The sequence below is a fragment of the Scyliorhinus canicula genome, chromosome 6 (genome assembly GCF_902713615.1).
Source record: "Scyliorhinus canicula chromosome 6, sScyCan1.1, whole genome shotgun sequence".
Lineage (NCBI taxonomy): Eukaryota > Metazoa > Chordata > Chondrichthyes > Carcharhiniformes > Scyliorhinidae > Scyliorhinus > Scyliorhinus canicula.
In genome coordinates, this window is record NC_052151.1 from 93,261,488 (window position 1) to 93,281,751 (window position 20,264).

The 20,264-nt window shown below is 44.5% G+C and overlaps 1 protein-coding gene across 1 annotated transcript in view; it reads left to right on the plus strand.

The window, feature by feature from the left end:
- Positions 1-222: 222 nt before the first annotated feature.
- Positions 223-20,264, plus strand: part of slc35f1 (solute carrier family 35 member F1) — a 450,036-nt gene continuing 429,994 nt past the window's right edge. The window contains exon 1 of the mRNA XM_038799673.1: positions 223-555. Coding sequence (XP_038655601.1) covers positions 236-555 — 320 coding nt within the window. The 5' untranslated portion in view covers positions 223-235. The remainder of the gene's footprint in view (positions 556-20,264) is intronic.

Here is a 20,264-nt window from a genome sequence, read left to right on the forward strand (position 1 = left end):
ACAGACTGTTAGTTTATTAGACGTTGTATTGCACAATTGGCAAAGTTCACGGGAAAGGGAGTGGGAGACAATGAACGGAAAGATTCTGAGAAGCTTAGGTTTCCATTTTGTTGGGAGGGCGTGCTCTTGTGGAGGGGAGTGGTCGAAACTGACAGCCCAGCAGAAAGCGACTACAAGTCCCAGGTGTCAGCGGACGAAGCGGATGGGGAGCAGCTTTCTCCCCCTGCCGGAGAGAATGGGAACCTCAGCTCGCCCAGAGCAGGTGTTCGCTCCACAGCCTCAGACACTCTGCCAGCAACCCCTCAACCTCCCGTGCCTGTCTCAATCCGCTGCTCGAATCGAAGCGGCAGCGGTTCGGCAGGGAAGAGGACGCGGGCGGACTCCGTGCAATCGGCCTCCCACCATCGGTCCCCGCGGTGCAGGATGTTCCCTGCATTTTAATCCAGCAATGATCCCCGAGCAGCGCAATCATGTTGCTACCATCGAGAACATCCCAGCCGAATGCATCGCTGCATCGCCTACCCTGCTGCAGAGGATAAGGAAAGTATTCACAAGGTAAGACTCAGGCCAGTAACCTCCCCACCGGAGCGGACCTCCCACACCCTAAAATGTGTCTGGAAGAGACCGCAGTGAACAATGTAGGTGGTCAGACTCGCACGCAATAGCTGCTGGATCGGGTTCCCACAGTCTCCACAAGGGAAAAAGTTATCTCCGACTCATTCTGTAGAAATCGTCTTTTTGTTTGATAATTCGCCTGCATCCTCGGTTCTATTTGACAACAGTGCCAGGTATTCAGAGTGACTGCATGGCTGCAGAAACGCCCTATTTACTCAAATTCCTTGATGATCGTCATGCAGCCATCCAGCTGTTTGAAGTGGCCGGCTAGTTAACAGCGTTTCAGCACATTCATCCATCCCCTCCATAACTCCAGCCCACTTCACCACTTCAGCAGCCCTCATTCACTGATACACTGGGCTCAGGCTGAAGGAGACTCAATTCTGCTTCAAAGACATATTGCGCCTCAGTCTTCCGTGAGTCGAATGGCAAATTAGTTGGGACTTTGTACAGTGCATTGACTTGAGGTTTGGAATCGCCAAGCATCTTTTTAATGAGCCGTTCCATCCCCACCCCCAGCCCCTCAGGTCTTCCGAGGGAGTGAAACCCAGAGCTGGCAGCAAGCATCATTGATGTTCTTTGTGCGCTAGATCCCCCCCCCCCCCCCCCCCCCCGCCCCCTTTCATCGCTGAGATCTGCTGCTCTGGCAGAGTGCACCGGCAGACCGGGCTCGGAAAGCGGCAACGAGGGACTCCCTGCCTGAGAAGAAAATCTCAGCAAATTCCACCTGCAATCTTATTAGTTTGTTCCTCGGTGTTCCTCACAAATTCAAAGCTCAGAAAGCAAATGATAGACCATTCAAAAGATGCCAAAGCAGCGACGAAATAGTAGCTGGTATTCCTAACACTCCAGTCCACCACAATACAATATTTCAGTGCAAACGCGAGATATCATGTAAGGCTGCACCACCTGCCCAATCTAGATTTCCCTCACGCCACACATCAGGGTGATTCTTTTAAATCCATTTGTATAATTCACTTAAAAATAACATTTCACCCATGTCAAAAGGGCTGTGTATGAATCGAGCAGTCCCTGATAGACCTCCATTGTTCGTTGGGATTATTTCATATGCCGAATCCTGTTACATTTTGTGATAACATTTACATCATTCCAAAAGCACCATTTTCTGATTATGTTCTCAACGTTGCCTCAAAGGTCTTTCTTCCCATTTTCTTACATTTCTATTTCAGCTATTTTACTATAAAAACTCATAACTGCCTGATTTGTTATTTCAGTGAACACTCACATTTAACTCCAGGTAACATGACCAAGCACTGAAAATTGAATAAATCAATTCTACCCAAACATGCACATTAAAGAGCTGACAATGAACTGTTCTAAGCTCCCTCATCAATAAGTTTTATCAAGGTGACTCTCACTCATTTACATGTCTTCAATGATAATAAAAATTCGATTTGGGCTGGTATTAACTGGAGTTCAAATTTAAATGCATTTCCCAAAACAGTGAGTCTGACCTGCAAACACCTCAGTTTGTTTATTTACTAACCGAGGAATAATGTGTCCACCTGAATAATGTCAGGAAATCAGACCAGCTGAAGTGAACACTGTTGTCTTTGGAATGGATTGTTGTCTGCAGTGATAGTCAAGATTTCTGGAGGCCAGGGGTTCTAATAGCTGATAAATCACATTTCAAGTGCAGCTTTATTAACTAGTTGGCTGTAGTATTTTATATACTGTGCTGTAATAAATGTTTGTGAGGCACTTAACTTTTGCACAGAGCTGCTGCAACTTGGTGGCACAGCGATCTTTAAAGTTTGCATTCAACAGTCAAGAATGAAGTGGAGAGTTTTTGTGTGGGGATAGATTTTCACTTACCTTTTCCTTAAAAAATTCAACTTGTAATTTATTTGCTAGGCTCTCTTTTTCTTTGTCTCTAGGATAGTTCATGTATTCACATCTCTTATGTGGTCGAAAGGATTCTGCCTGTAAACATAGTTGCACAGATGATATAATGCTGCTCCTTGGTTGAGCCTCTATGAGGCAGACTTGAACAGTGTGGGAGGACCTCCCCTACACTGCACCTCAGGCAACTATGCTAAGACTGGCAAACTTAAAGGTTTGATCTTCAATCTGTAAAGGCAGCAGCAAGGAGGCCTTGTGGTATAGTGGGTGGTGTCCTTTCCATTAAGCTAGAGGTTCTGGGTTCAAGTCCCACTCTGGGCTAAATAGCAGTTTATAATGTGCCAAACAGGTTGAGTTTTCGACCTGTGAGTCCTCCCAATCTGCCTGTGGCAAGAGTGGGACCATCTCATGGTCAGCCACACTTGATGTGTGGTGGCACTCCTAACGCTATAGCCTCTGGCAACAGGCTAGCAACCTGTTCCAGGAAAAACTAGCTATAGAAAAGGATGCTTCTGTAGGTACACATTTGTAGGTTCAGGAAGATAATCAAGAAGAAGAAAGGGAGCAGTAGCTATGGCCATGCTTTTCAATCAATAATTGTTCCAAATTGAATAGTAGGTCTATAGACAGTTTAGTTAATTATATCAAGAAATAAGCTTTCTTCTTCGTGTTGATGGAACAATGGATTTTTAAAAATCTCTTAGCATATTGTTTAGTAACATATAAAAGCTTGTCTAGACTTAACATTCTTTGTTGCAGGCTCAGTGACATTCCTTATGAAGATTGAGGAACATAATTAGGCTTCTTTCTTTACATTGAGCTTATTTTCTTGCATACTATGAAGAAATGCAATGGTTTGATTGCACTTTTTCATAGGAATGATAAATAAGTCCATGTACTTTATGAGCAGATAAATAGTATATAATTCTGTAAAACACTGAGAAGAGTCACATTTGTACAAATCACTGACGTATGTGAAAAGGGCAACTGCATAAATGTGTTTATTAAGTTACTAAATCAAGTCTAGTTTCTTAGCATTAGGTCAGTGAGGAAGTGTGTGTGAAAACTGAGGTAATTTGATTCTGCGAAAGTAAACAACTCCAATATGGACTCACTTTGATACTTCTAAGCTCGTGCGTTTCTTCCAGGGTAGCTTTCAAAGTGGATTTTGTTTGTTCTTATTGCCTCATATACTGACAATGCATGCCAATAAAAGGGAAACTTGTGTGTTGGGATTAATAGTGTATTCCTGCAGTGCAAAATAATTGACATAACATCTGTATGTTCAAATTGGAAGCCTGCTTTAGATTGATGTAATTTAATGCAAAATATTCAGGCTTGTTATAAATTTGCAAGTAGGCTTATCAGTCCAAGGTGTATAATAGGCATATTATATGTTGGAGAAGACATATTGGGGTTGAAGTGCCCCAGAGACTCCTCCAGCATTAGGTTCTAACCACAATTTGCGTGATATAAATTAGTGTATTCACAGATTTAATTTCAGCTCTCTTGGTTGGAAAGTTATATAACATCCCTTGTGACAACGGTATCTTTCTAACAGTTAACTTAAAGCATATATGTCAAACTCAAGGCCCGCGGGCCAAATCCGGTCCACGGTGGAATTGTCTTTGGCCCGCGAGATAATATCTAATTACTTTTTTTTTTAAATTTAGATTAGCCAATTATTTTTTCCAATTCAGGGGCAATTTAGCTTGGCCAATCCACCTACTCTGCACATTTTTGGGTTGTGGGGGCGAAACCCACGCAGACACGGGGAGAACGTGCAAACTCCACACGGACAGTGACCCAGAGCCGGGATCGAACCTGGGACCTCAGCGCCGTGAGGCGGTTGTGCTAACCACTAGGCCACCGTGCTGCCCTAATAATATCTAATTACTATTAAAGCTGGCCCCAGCAATTGAAGCGCCTATGGCGTATGATATAGCTGATGCCGAGTTTATTCAGGTATAGTGTGAATCACAAAGTGTTGGCCTGTGGAAACATGTTTTCATTAGAAATTACTCTGGAAAAGCTTCAGATAAAGCAATAAGAAATAAATGCAACTAATTTTTTTATTTATTTAATATTTAATGTTGTTTTTATAGGCAATAACCTAAGCTTTATTAGTTCCAGCTTCAATAAGTTCATTTCAATAAGTTTTGCAAAAAAACATTGAACCAGTCCGGCCCTCGATTTTTAAATTTTGGCCCATGGTGTATTTGAGCTTGACACCCCTGACTTAAAGCAATTATTTTGTAATCGAGTATTCACAATTTTCTGTGAAAGTAGAAATGATCCTTGACTGCAACATTTTTCAAGATCACAGTAAGGCCTTTGAGAAAAGTAGTGTATTGTAGAGGAATGTGATTCTCATTTGTAAAAGTTTAACCAACAATTGTCACTTTAGATAAAGCATTGACATTTTATAAAACACTCTTAATATTTTGCCTTCTTGAACCATTCTCCATTAATACATGAGATGTGTCTGACCATTTTTTAAATCCACTGTAGAATCCCTGGCTTACTCAATCGGAAAATTGATTGTAGAATGATAATTACATAATCTATGCAAATTAGTGCATGGTGATTCTGTCAGTGTCAGTGTGATTAGCTGTCATTCAAAATTTCAAATCCTTTGAAAAGCCTTGAAGTAGTATGTTTGGACAGCTTCAAAAATATCAAACAATGTATTTCTACCCCCAGTTAGAATAGAGAACAGGGTACAGTGACAGTAATGAACTCAAAGCTAAGTATACATTGGGGTTTGAAGTGCTCCAGGGGCTCCTCCAGCATTACATTTTACCACAATTCATTGTGTGATATAAATTCCAGTCTATGTATGATTTCCCATTCATTATTGTCAAGTTTAAATTATGTTGTAGATGGTTGATGTTCAAACTTTGCAATGTGTACTGTAGATCAGGGTTTTTCAAACTAGGGTCGCGACCCGCAGGTGGGTCGCGGGTGGGTGTCGGGAGCGTCGTGGAGTGACCCATTGTGGCGTTCCCGATTGGGGGAAGAAGTTCCCAACTGCCGTGACCGGCTTTTAAGAATGTCGGCTGCGGGCAGTCCCCGATTGGTTGTGGTGATTGAGGGGGCAGGTGGCACGAGGCTGGGCTGTGTGCTGGTCACGTATGCAGAGCGGTGGGGTGCACAGGGAATGGGCTGACGGGCATCCACGTGGGCACGATGCCAACAGTGGTGGTCCCAGCTTGGAGCTCTGCTCTATTGCTTGTACTTTGCGCACTGCTTGGCTCGTCCCCCGCAACCGATCGACAGTATGCAACCTGCGGCTACTTGGTTAATCCATTCAATGGCCAGCACAATGCCCATTTGCACTCCCACAGTGGTATGTACTGGTCTGGAAGTGGTCTGTGACTGGGGTGGATACAGTGAGAAGAAGCCATGACATGTTTGTCAGAAAACTGATTAACTGAGGCCAGTCAATATGTAAACACTGGAAGAAACCTACAGTCATCACTTTGTGTCAACACTCTCTGGCAACCAGGAAGTAAGTGCTTTTGGTTAGAATGGAGTAGGAGATGACTTGGATGTTTGGATAGTGCAATTCAGTGGAACCAATAAAAAATAGTGTGATATTGTGCATGTTTAACAAGTTACTTCATCTCATCCAAAGTCGTAATTTGTAAAGTAAAAACAAGATTGTACTTTTTTCTATAATTAGTTCAATTTCTAAAGAAATGGGAATATATTTAAAACAAAGTTTGTGTGTAAATATAAGGATGCACATGTTTAACTGAAGTTATTTTAATTTTTAGCAGTAAGAAGTCATAAATTTGGAAAAGGTAGGTATTGGAAATAAAGTTTCAAAGTTTAAAAAAAAGAATACCACCGCGACCGGCCTCAACATATGAAAGATAGATCTTTCTGCCAGACACAGCAGGAGCGAGATGGTCATTCGTCCGGCACGTCAATACTTTTGGTGCAAAATCATAGAAATTAAATGAAATTAAAATCGCTTATTCTCACAAATAGGCTTCAAATGAAGTTACTGTGAAAAGCCCCTAGTCGCCACATTTCGGTGCCTGTTCGGGAGGCTGGTATGGGAATTGAACCGTGCTGCTGACCTGCCCTGGTCTGCTTTCAAAGCCAGCGATTTAGCCCTATGCTAAGAGGTAAGATTCCTCCATTGTGTAGCTGCCAGCAACAGGACTGGTTAAGAACTAAAGATGGGTCATTTTGTAGAGAGGTAGAGAGGACCAGAGATACAATCAGAACAGGATCTCACAACTAAATCTGCTGGAGAGAGCTTCTCAGGAGAGTCCATGGTAGAGCAAGGCAGTGCTAGTGTGAGCTGTATCCCGAGCTCCAGTGACTCTGATGAACAAACAATTAAGAGAAACTGAAATCGGGAGCAAAGCAGTATAAAGATAATTTTTTGAGGTGTGGCACTCATTGTGCCAATGCAAATCAGAATGCGAAGCCCATGTGTGTTATATGCAGGGGAGTACTGACAAATGAAGTTTAAAACTCTCAAATCTTCAAAGGCACTTGAAGACTCAGCATGGCGAGTTTGAGGACAAACCTCTTGATTTTTCTCAAAGAATGCAGAAAGAGCTTAAATTGTCAGCTGAAGTCCTTAGCAGAAATGTAACATTGAATGATGAAGCAAGAGAGATCGTGAGGACCAAGCAGGCCTATCTGCCAAATTAAAGGTAAGCACTAATGGTGTGTCATGAAGGACGGCTGGCTTGCGTTGCTGATGTCAGCCGGCATGTCTCGCGAAGGTCGGCCAGCAAAGGTTCCGACGGTCCTCTGGCTTGTAAAAGTGGGTTCCGAGAAAAAAAGTTTGAAAAAGACTGCTGTTGATTGCCTGCACCAATAGGAACGTCATGATGGAGTTGATCAGTCTACAGTCTCACAATCGTGTTATACAAATTGCATATAAGTGCTTTCTGCAATCTAAAAGATTCAGTTGACTCCAAATCTACTTCATTATTAACTTTTGAAGCAATTTCTCGATTGTTTCTCACTATTTCTGTTCATTTACCATGCCTACTCCCTCACTTACACCAACAGGTATTTCAAAGATGAGCTAAAACAATAGAGGTTTGCTCGCAGTAGAATGTGGCTGCACCGAAAAGGCAAAAATTAGCTATTTATAATCATAGAATTTACAGTGCAGAAGGAGGCCATTTGGCCCATCGAGTCTGCAGCGGCTCTTTGAAAGAGCACCCTACCCAAGCACACGCCTCCACCCTATCCCCATAACCCAGTAACCCCACCCAACATTAAGGGCAATTTTGGACACGAAGGGCAATTTCGCATGGCCAATCCACCTAATCTGCACATTTTTGGATTGTGGGAGGAAAACCGGAGCACCCGGAGCAAGCCCACGCACACACGGGGAGAATGTGCAGACTCCGCACGGAAATCGAACCTGGGACCCTGGAGCTGTGAAGCAATTGTGCTAACCAGTATGCTACCTTGCTGCCCACGGTAACAATAAGATTGCATATTGTTTCCCCTTCAAAAGAAGCACAATGTTGGATGAATTCACTGCAATCAAAAGTAGAATTATGTAATTATAATGCATCAAGAATGTGAAATAAGTGGTAGAATAATGTAAGTTGCTATTATGCACAAAAAGGCAGAACCTGCATAATGACAAAAACTACATTTTGTTCACTGAAACTTAAAGCTGTGGAATTCTTATTTTTTTTTCACACACGGATAAAGGTGAAGAAAGACAGCTGTGAAAAAATGTTTCCTATCTCCCTCCCCAGCAATTCAATTTTCATGATACTTATAGCTTGAATTGGAAATTGGTATCCGGAATGAGTGGTTTGCCTACTTTTACCACCGATGCAGCTGTTTAGCCTTGATTCGTAGCTGTGTGGCAGGCAGGGGCCCTGGGGGTTGAAGGACACAGGCTAACTCAAAAAACATTTGCAGAGTTGCAAATATGCAACTTTTTGCAGGCATATAAATAAAACAGCCAGGAGCAGAAAAAAAGAGTTCATGGTAAACTTGCTCATAGTTACGTGTTGGGGAAAGATGAAATGATGGATTACTGCAGCTTTAAATCTGAACACTGTGCGATTAACGTGAAACATGCATCAAACCGCACCCTGTTGAACTGTACAAGATTTACACAGTAAAGCAGAGTTTATCATCGTTTTGTTGTGTGTGCTGCTTTGCTACTCTAATGAAAGGCAGGCATTGGCATGTTACCGATAGAGGATGTATCTTTGATGGGAATACCATCAAACTGCTACAGATTTACAATGATAATATAGTTAATATATAGTATCATGTTTTAACAACTTGCTGAAGTGCCACCCAATGGTACAGTGACAAAGAAATATTGTCCTTGTAATTCACTGAGATTAAATTCTTGACTTGGTGCCTTGATTGTAAGAGCTGTTTAATTTCTGTTGTTGTTGATGTTGGGAGCACAAGACAAAGGCTGGGTGTGGGCCAGTTCCTTGTTAGCAAAGTATGTGATGGAGAGCAACAGAGTCAGCCCCCTCACTTATCAATTTATTCGGGGATCCCTGCTATGTGACGGTGAGGAATTTGGCTGAGTGAAAGGAGCAGTGAACGTGCAGCTGCGGTTGAATGATGCTGGTGCAGCGGCTGCCAGCTGGCGGCCCCCGTTTCATGCTGCTTTCTGTCCGTTGCAGAGCCATCTGCTGCAGTTTTAATGAATGAACCTTTCTTTCGTGCTGAACAATAGCTCCAAGGATGTGATCTCCATTCTAATACACCACACATCTCGCTCTCTCTTTGGGAACGATCCGCTTCACCTTTTACTGTGAGAGTTACAAGGGGAGGGAGGTGCTTCTTTTTCTCGAGTTGTGGCACTCCAGGGAGAGACAGCCCAGAGCTCAAACTGCAGGCAAGATTAACAATTTCAAAATCAACTCAAAGCTGGCAATGCAGACATTGATTTTTAGCTGGGTATTTTATTTGCTGAACCCGAGTGAGCCCCATGTTTCTGCCCTGTTTTGTTGGTCAACTGATTTCATTCTGTCGGAGCACCCTTCTGCTAAGCAACGCTGGAACAATGCTTGGGATTTTCTCAATTCATTGACAAAAAAACAGCAAGTGCTGAAATGGTACTACCCCTTCAGACCGATCTATCCAGGGTCACTCAGAAAGATTGGCATGCACTTTACGGGATAACTTAACCTCTTGTTAACTTCCTTATATAATAATACATGCTGTTCATAAATGCACAGCCCCTGTCCACCCCTCCTTCAGACCAAGAACATCCACTAAGTTCTAGCTTGATCAGGAAATAGTAGACAATCTCAGCGAGTCTGACAGCATTTGTAGAGAGAGAAGGGAGTTAACGTCTGGAGTCTGGATGGCTTTGAAAAAAATCATTCAGTCTCGAAACGTTAGCTCCCTTCTCTCTCTACAGATGCTGTCTGCTGAGATTGTCCTGTGTTTTCTGTTTATGTTTCAGATTCCAGCATCCGCAGTAAGTTGCTTTTAAGTTCTGGCTTTTATTGTACCCAATGAAATCCTGCCATGCATTTAACGCAAGGCCATGTCACAGTATGTGGGGCAGTTATTACATGTTGTTTCAATTGATCATTTGATGTGAAGGTATTAAGCAAATGTGCCACAGTATTGCATTGTTCTACTAATTCTGCTACATTTGAGGAGGTTTATCTTTTCTGTCCAGTTAAACTCTTCCGGAACTCTCTTTAGGGTGCCATGGTTGTTATGGTTTAAAAAATGTAATTGTAAGAGAAGTCAGAGTCACATGATTATCATCAGTTTAGTATGTCACCTTATAAAAGGGAAGCATCATACAGTATCAACCCCATGGGGGGGGGGGGGGGGGGGGGGGGGGAGGGATGGTGGCAGTGGTCAAAGAGGTGGATTTTAAGGGAGAGATGGAGAAACGATCAAAGCTAGGATTCTGGATTGCTGAAGGCGCAACCATGAACGGTGCAGTAAAGTGAGAGTGAACGCACACACAACCCAGAGTCAGAATAACAAGAGCTCTGTTGAGGGGTTGTCGGGCTGGAGGATGTTACAGAAGGTTAAAGAGTTGGGGGGAAGCAAGGCCATGAAAGGATTTGAAAATAATTGGGGTGATAATTTTAAATTGGAAGTGTTGACATACTGAGAGTTAAGGGCAGATGTAATGGGTGAGCAGTAATTGATTACAATAATTGATTACAGGAAGGATGTAATTGCTCTGGTGAGAGTGCAGAGGAGGTTTACAGGAATGTTGCCAGGGCTAGAAATTTATAGCTATGAGGAGAGATTAGATGGGTTGGGATTATTTTCCTTGGGACAAAGAAGGTTGAGGGATGACTTAATTGGATATACAAAATTATGAGGGGAAGAAATAGAGTGGACAGGATAAAATTGTTTCCCTTGGTGAAGAATTCAAGAACCGGGGACATCGATTCAAGATAAGTGGCAGAAAGTGTAGAGGGGACATCATGGAATAATGTTTTTATGCAGAGCATGGTGGGAGTCTGGAATTTGCTGCCCAATTTGGTGGTGGAGGCAGAGACCCTAAACTCTTTTTAAAAAGTATGTTGATCTGCACCTTAAGTGCTGTAAACTGCAGGGCTATGGACTGAGTGCACGAGTGTGGGATTAGAAAGGGCACCTGCGTGTCCTTGGGCTGGTATGGACAAGATGGGCCAAATAACCTCCTTCTGTGGTGTAATTTTTCTATGGTTCTATGTGGGAAGAGATGTGGGCAGCGAAGGTTTGAATGAGCTGAAGTTTTAAAGCCTCTGGAAAATTGGAGGATGGCAAGATGAATGCACCGGAATAATTGAGTCCGTATGTGACAAAGGCTTGGATGAGAGGACATTTACCAGCAGTTGGGATGAGCAGGGAGGTAGAAGTAAGTATTTGTGGGAGAGGTTATGGTGTAGGTTATTCTGTTTTGTACTATTTTCAATTGAAAGTAAGTGGCACAATTTATCCAGTGAATAGCTGAGCTATACTGAACAAAAATAATAATACACGCCTTAGAATAATAGTTGCATTTATACATTATCTTGTTGTGTTGAGACAGCAGTAACTTGCATTCATATAGACCCTTCATCATATAACAGCATCCAAAAGTACTTTACAATCTCTAAAAACAGGTGGAATGTGAATTATCTTTTGAAGTGTGTTGACTGATATATGGGTAAATTCTATGCTGACAGCAGTCAGGCAAATAACCAGTCAACCTGTTTCTAGCTTATTGGTTAAGAGTTAAATACGAGCAAGACATTGGGAAAACGTTCAGCTTTTCTCTGAATGATGAAGTGGAATCTTTTAAAATTCCATCTGAATCACTGGAACAGACTAACAAGAATGGCCTCTTTAGGCAATGCAACATTCCCTCAGTGTTGCATTGGACTGTCAACTTAACGTACAATCTCAAATTTTGTGAAGTTCTCCACCATATCACCTTCCAATTCAGGGATGCACAAATGGAGTCAAGCTGAAATCAGAAGAAACCAGATTCAGTCTCCAGTCTGGGATAAGTTTCTTGATTGTAACTGGGACAATTGACCTTCGTGCCACTGTGTTATCAAAGGGAAAGTCAGCATCCTATCTGGCGACGTGTGTATCTCAAAATTAGATAATGACAAGATAGGGGTCTATTGTCATTCTCCACCCCTTTGTTCAATAACTAATGACATTCATTGTCAAAATGCAGACATGAATATTGTCAACTGAGACAAAGTACCAAGGTCCATGTAACTTGATTTGTAGCAGAGTCCAAAGCTTCAGGACATGAAAGCAGGGAGAATTTAGAAAGCTTTGGCTAACATCCATGCAAAGTAAGTCTATTTAATGTGAAACTACAGGGTGGAATATGGGACTGGAGAAGAAATTGGACAAATAACGGTAAATAGATTTGTCATGCCCAGTAAAAGTGATGTTACATTCATAACTTGAAGCATAGACTCGTAGGGAAGCTTTTGGAATTAACTTAGGCTGGAATTCTCCGGTCATCAGGATTCACTTTTTCTGCTCGCAGCACACTCCTCCCAGTGGGTTTCACAGAGGCGTGTGGTGGCTCCAATGGGAAATCTTATTGACAAGAGGCGGGAGAATAGAACCCCACCACCAGCGGGAGACCTGTGGCCAAGTAACACATGGCTGGGGAACCAGAGAATCCCACCCTTAATTTACTTTACGGAATCATAGAATTGTTAAGGCACAGAAGGAGCCAATTCAGCCCATCGCATCTGCACCGGCTCTCCAAACGAATGCTATGACTTAATGTCATTCCCCTGCCCTTTCCCCATATCTCTACACATTGCTTCTATTGAAATAATTATCTCTTGCCTTCTTGAACCTGCCATCATCATACTGCCAGGCTCTGCATGCCAGACCCAAATGACTGGTTGTGTGAAAAGGTTTTTCTCACATCACATTTGCTTCTTTAGCAAATCACTAAATCTGTGCCTTCTCATAGAATCTCCTTCTTGATTCTTTTACTGGCTATTCTGTCCAACTGCCTCATGATTTTAAACATCTCCATCAAATCTCTTTGCCTTCTTCTCTCCAAGGAGAACAGTCCCAACCTCTCCAATCTACCCTTAATACTAAAGTTTTATGTCTCTAGAGTTAATCTTGTAAACCTCTTATGCACTCTCTCCAGTACGTTCACTAAAGTGTGGCGCCCCGAACTGTACACAATACTCCAGCTGAGTACTAATTAGTGTCAGCATAACCTCCTTGCTCTTTTACTCCTATGGTCCTATTAATAAAGCTCAGGATACTATGGGCACAATTCTCCCAGCCCCGCTCTGGGCTGGAGAATCGCCGCAAGCACGCTACGCCACTCCAATGCCGGCACGCGATTCTCCGATGGGGTCTGGCCCGCGATCGGGGCCCACCGATCGGCAGGCCGGCCACTCCCCCCCCCCCCCCCCCCCCCCCCCCCCCCCGGGCCTACTTTGTTGCGCGTCCAGCCCCAGAACCCCTGCGCCATGTTGCGTAAGGGCCAGAGCGTTCAGTAAGTCCACCGCACATGTGCAGGTTGGCGCGTTGCCACCTGCGCATGTGTGGGTTGGCGCCGCCCCCAGTGCGCGACAGGAAGTAAGGCTGGGGCAGCGTGAACCGCTCCGGCGCCCTGCTGGCCCTCTGTGGGGGCCAGTATCGCTACTGTCTGCGCCTGTTTCATGCCATCGTGAAACACGACGGCGCGGACACTCTGTCCCACGATCGGAGAATCGTACCCTATATGCTTTATTCACTGCTCTCTCCACATATCCTGCACCTTCAATGGTCTATGGACATATACACCCAGGTCCTGCATCCCTGTAGGAATTTTTATATTGTCTCAACATGTTCTTCCTACCAAATCATCTCACACTTTTCTGTATTGAACTTCATCTGCCACCTATCTGCCCACTCCACCAACTTGTCCGTGTTCTTCAGAAGTTCTACACCTGTCCTCGCTGATTGCTTTATATAATCTACCAACTTTGAAATTTTCCCCTGCGCATCAAGATCAAGATCATTGATGCGAATAAGCAAGAGTCCCAGTACTGACCCCTGGAGAACACCACTCGAAACTTTCCTGCAGCCCCAAAAAATCTATGACCATTACCATCTGCTTCCTCTTCAGCTAATGTATCCATGTTGTTACTGTACCTTTTATTCCATGAGCTATGACTTTCCTCACAAGTCTTCTGTGTGACACTGTATCAAATGCCTTTTGAAAGTCCTCGTTATCTTTGCAACCTAAATGCAGAGCATCAAATTCTGGAAAGTCCTGAATTGAATCATATTGGGTCAGAGTCTCCCCCTTCAATGGGAATTTCTAGACACCATTCCTTTGTGGATTTCATGCCTGCTATTGTTTGAAGCTCACTCCAATACAGAGTAAATGGACTACTAGACTCTACGCCTCCAGGTTTGCAGTGTAACAAAGGAAAGTTAAGTGTGAAAGACCATCATCAACTTTCTATTGTATATCAATGTTTGTTGACCTTGTGACTAAAACTAGCTCTCTGGTACCAAAATCCTTTTATCCCAAAACTCAGGAGAGATCTGGGAGCAGTCTTTAGAATAACGCTGGCCATTCAACAGGCTGTGAGCCTTAAAAGTATTTTAAAAGAAAGCCTCCCAGCCTGATTCCAAAGTCATCAGTATACATGTGAAAACTGACATGTTTTTGGTTGATGTCGCTGAGGGGCAACATACAGATGAAAAATAGTAAAGCTCCAAAAATAGATGCTTGGGAGACATCAGAGGTAACTGTATGGAAGTTGGAAGAACTGCCACTGATTCTCTTTGTATGATTGTATAAATGAAACCACATGAGAGAAGTCCCACCCAGTTGGGCGATTGGAGAGAGGCATTGGAAGTATATGTTGTGATCAACTGTCTCAAAGGCTGCAGACAGGTCAGGAAGTAAGAGGATGGGTAGTTTGCCTCTGTCACAGTTAAATAGGTTGCCAATTGTGACTTTGACAATAGCTGTTTTGGCAATTTGGGAAGAGTGGAAACATGAGTGGAGAGGCTCAATTATTGATTTCTGGGAAATATGGACATAGATTTGGGAGGCAAAAACACATTCAAGAACTTTGAAGAAAGGGATGTTGGCGAGAGCAGTAGTTTGAAAGGTCAAAAGGTTTAAGGATGAGTTTTTTGAGGAGAAGGGTGATGAGGGCAGATTTGAGGGAAGAGAGGGAGAACACAAAGGAGAATGAAAATCGCTTATTGTCACAAGTCGGCTTCAAATGAAGTTATTGTGAAAAGCCCCTAGTTGCCACATTCCAGCGCCTGTTTGGGGAGGCTGGTCCGGGAATGGAACCTGTGCTGCTGGCTTTGGTCTGCTTTCAAAGCCAGCTATTTAGCCCAGTGTGCTAAACCAGCCCAATCGTTAATAATGGTGCTAACATGTGAATCAGGAAGGGAAGTTCAATGATCAGTAGTTTAATGGGAATAGAGCCAAGAGAGTAGGATTTTGGAATCATTGTCAGGACGAATTCAGAAAGGGCATGACAGGAAATTGCAGGCGAACTACAGATGATAAAATAAAGGGGGACTTAGTTTAATACTGGCATTGAAATAAATGGCATTGTAAGTATCTAATGAATATAATTAAATTAGCACAGGTAGACTTACCACTGGAAAAAACAGGGCCATTTTCAATGCCCATAAAATATGGACATCACCTGAGGAAGGAGCTGCGCTCTGAAAGCTAGTGACTCCAAACAAACCTGTTGGACTTTAACCTGGTGTTGTAAGACTTCTTACTGCGCCCATTCCAGTCCAACGCTAGCATCTCCACATCATAAAATAAGACAGAGCAATTAAAAACATAATGGAATGTTGAGATGAGGTAGCTGAAGGAACAGTATAAATGTGCATAAATTAAGTTAATACTCAAATAAGTATAGGTCAGGATCACAGGACATAAAGGCGAAACATGGGGAAAAAAATTCACGCAGCGAGTGGTTATGATCTGAAAAGCATTGCCTAAACGTGTGGTGGAGGCAGGTTCAATCAAGGCATTCAGAAGGGAATAAGGCTATTATTTGAAAAGGAAGAATATACAGGGTTATGAGAAGAAGGTACATCAACAGGAAAATCTGCCCCGAACATAACACATAGAGAGAGGGCCCAACAGCATAAGCATAGATTTATCCTGTATAAAGTCCACACCATACCTGATCTAGGATTGCTTCCAGTGATATTGGGTAGAAAGTGTTCCATTCTCCACGATTAACAATCTTCAATGTGGATACCAGGAAATCTTCTTCCCCAAAATGTAATGTTGGCTTGTAGCAAGTTAAAACTTCAGGTAAATATTCTTAAAAGTTTATTTTAGAAGTTGACCGTTGATTCTCCACTGGCTTGAATGTAAAATAATTAATCAATCAATCAATTTGCTCTGACAGTAATGGTCTATTCCATACTGAAAGTGGCTATTTTGTGGGTAATTGACCTGTAAAATGATTGGTACAATTGATTACATCACCAAACCTGGACAAATCATCACCTGATACAACATAACAATACAGTAGAATAGGTGCTGCAAATTATAATCTGCCAAACATGTTATTAAACAGAATGTAAAACAGTCAATTTCCAACATTTTAATAATCTTAATTAGGTGGTCATTTTGCCTTGCATAAAGACTGCATTAAAGCAAAGTAATTTCTGATTTATTAATAGCAAAAGGTTAGCCGCTTTGATAAAATCACTGAATTAGTAGTCTGAATTCTCATTCATGTATTTGCAGAAGTATCACAGAAACTAATCAAATAAATATTTGTTTGAACTGGATTTGATACTTGAACCGGTTGCAAATGGCTGTATTTCCTCCCAAAGTAATTTAGCAGCACGTTCCCATTTATTTTTCCGACTTTCTCCCATCCCACCACCAACTAACATTTTTGTACAATCTTTATTGGGTGAAGTATGAACACATTCATACAGTGTTATTGGGAGCCACCAGCACCTGAATGTTCAAAAGGCAAAACAGTGGGCGAAATTCTCCCCCCCCCACGACGGGTAGGAGAATAGCGGGAGGGCCTTCCCGACTTTTTTGACGCCCTCCCGCTATTCTCCCCTCCCCCCGCCGAAATCCCGACAAGAATCGCTGCCGCCGTTTTTTTACGGCCGGCAGCGATTCTCAGCTGTTAGAAGGGCCGAAGTCCCAGCCCTTTACGACCTTTTTACGAACGGCAAACACACCTGGGGCGAAATTCTCCCCCCCCCACGACGGGTGGGAGAATAGCGGGAGGGCCTTCCCGACTTTTTTGACGCCCTCCCGCTATTCTCCCCCCCCCCCCGCCGAAATCCCGACACGAATCGCTGCCGCCGTTTTTTTACGGCCGGCAGCGATTCACAGCTGTTAGAAGGGCCGAAGTCCCAGCCCTTTACGACCTTTTTACGAACGGCAAACACACCTGGTCCTGCCATTCGTAAAAACGTCGTGACCACCTGGAAAAAAATAACCATGGCACCGATTGGCACGGCAGTACCACGGCCGTGCCAAGGGTGCCATGGGCCCGCGATCGGTGCCCACCGATCGCGGGCAGCGGGCCCGATGCCCGCGCACTATTTGTCCTTCCGCCGCCCCGCAGTATCAATACGCGGGGCGGCTGAGGGGCAACCCGGACCGCGCATGCGCGGGTTTCGCGCAAAAACGCGATGACGTCACCCGCGCATGCGCGGGTGGAGTCTTCCCACCTGCGCATGCGCGGCTGACGTCATATGACGCGTCAGCCGGCGCTAAGTCCGACAAGCGGGCTTAACGATTTTCGTTAAGCCCGACTTGTCGGGGCCTCCGACGTCGGGCTGCTAGCCCCGACGGGGGACCAGAATCGGTCCCCCGTCGGGAAGGGGCGCGATGCCGTAAAACCCGCCCGGGTTTTACGGCAGTTTGACGATTTCTCCCGTTTTGGGAGAATTTCGCCCCTGGTCCTGCCCTGACCCTGGTGCCGTTCGTAAAAACGTCGTGACAAACTCGCAAAAAATAACCATGGCACCGATTGGCACGGCAGTACCACGGCCGTGCCAAGGGTGCCATGGGCCCGCGATCGGTGGGCACCGATCGCGGGCAGCGGGCCCGATGCCCGCGCACTATTTGTCCTTCCGCCGCCCCGCAGTATCAATACGCGGGGCGGCTGAGGGGCAACCCGGACCGCGCATGCGCGGGTTTCGCGCAAAAACGCGATGACGTCACCCGCGCATGCGCGGGTGGAGTCTTCCCATCTGCGCATGCGCGGCTGACGTCATATGACGCGTCAGCCGGCGCTAACTCCGGCAAGCGGGCTTAACGATTTTCGTTAAGGCCGACTTGTCGGAGCCTCCGACGTCGGGCTGCTAGCCCCGACGGGGGACCAGAATCGGTCCCCCGTCGGGAAGGGGCGCGCTGCCGTAAAACCCGCCCGGGTTTTACGGCAGTTTTACGATTTCTCCCGTTTTGGGAGAATTTCGCCCAGTACCTTTGAAAAACATACTTGCATTTGGTGATGCAGAAAATGACCTGAAGTGAGATGAGCTTAGCAATAATATGCACATGAAGCCAATTTCCATTTTGTAATTTCTAACATGTGGACATATATATTTAGTAATGGCCACTGCAAAAATTATATCTAAGAAATAGATACATAATGATAATCTTTATTGTTGTCAAAAGTAGGCTTACATGAACACTGCAATGAAGTAACTGTGAAAATCCCCTAGTCGCCACACTGTTTGGGTACATAGAGGGAGAATTCAGAATGTCCAAACCACCTAACAGCACATCTTTCTGGAGGAAATCAGAGTACCTGGAGGAAATCCATGCAGACACAGGGAGAATGTGCAGACTCCGCACAGACAGTGATCCAAGCATGAATCGAACCCGGGACCCTGGTGCTGTGAAGTAACAGTGCTAGCCACTGCTACCGTGCTGCATGCGGGTGGTGGGGGTAGGTATGGAGGGGGGGGGGGGGGGGGGTTGCGGCTGGCTGTGTGGAGGGTGAGGACAGGACTGTGTGGTTCACTTGTACTTCCACCTCAGGCACCTGGATGTAAACTTAGTTCAGACAGATGGGATGCAACATTGCTGCTTGATAGCTTCCAATGATCCAAGTGAAAATTAATTTGGATGATAATCAATCGATTTCCCAAATGTGCAGAGCCCAAATGCAGTGCACGCATAGTTGACGCAAAAGTAAATTATGAGAAAAGGTGAACAAAAAGTCAAGTAGGATAGATGGTGCAGTAAGGAAGTACAGAAAAAAGAAAATACTTTCTTTCTATCAATGGTTATAAATGTTCAAAGTTAGAATTGTTTAGAGCTACTTGATGCCATGTATCATTCCTGGTCAAGAAACAAACGTGGATGTGGGTTGCCTGCAGTTGTAAGACTGCATATAACATCTGTATATTATCTAACCATTCATGTGAAGAGAAGGAATAGTTGCTTATTGTATTGTAATAAGAAGGGACAAGTGTTGACAAGAGTATGTCCTCACATTTGACCAACTTTGTTGAACTTTGGGAAAGTAGGCATGCTTAGACTCATTACTTTGGGTCCAATGACACCCACGACAGCCAATCAGAGCACAACTGTCCTAAACATTACCTAAAATCAGTTCCATTGGGCAGTGACATGTTTTTCAAGAACATCTGAAATAAATCCGACAGGTGTTTTCACCAGACTGGTGACATTTTCACTGTAAAACCTACATTGTGTTTTCACTGAAATCTCAGTAAAACACAATGGTAGGGTCTGTGTAACTGTTGTTCATTCTGAAATTTCACTCTCCCCTGTTTCAGTGCTCTGTAGTAGTTGATATATGTAGGGCGAAATTCTCCGCCCCCCACGACGGGTGGGAGAATAGCGGGAGGGCCTTCCCGACTTTTTTGACGCCCTCCCGCTATTCTCCCACCCCCCCGCCGAAATCCCGACACGAATCGCTGCCGCCGTTTTTTTACGGCCGGCAGCGATTCACAGCTGTTAGAAGGGCCGAAGTCCCAGCCCTTTACGACCTTTTTACGAACGGCAAACACACCTGGTCCTGCCGTTCGTAAAAACGTCGTGACCACCTGGAAAAAAATAACCATGGCACCGATTGGCACGGCAGTACCACGGCCGTGCCAAGGGTGCCATGGGCCCGCGATCGGTGCCCACCGATCGCGGGCAGCGGGCCCGATGCCCGCGCACTATTTGTCCTTCCGCCGCCCCGCAGTATCAATACGCGGGGCGGCTGAGGGGCAACCCGGACCGCGCATGCGCGGGTTTCGCGCAAAAACGCGATGACGTCACCCGCGCATGCGCGGGTGGAGTCTTCCCACCTGCGCATGCGCGGCTGACGTCATATGACGCG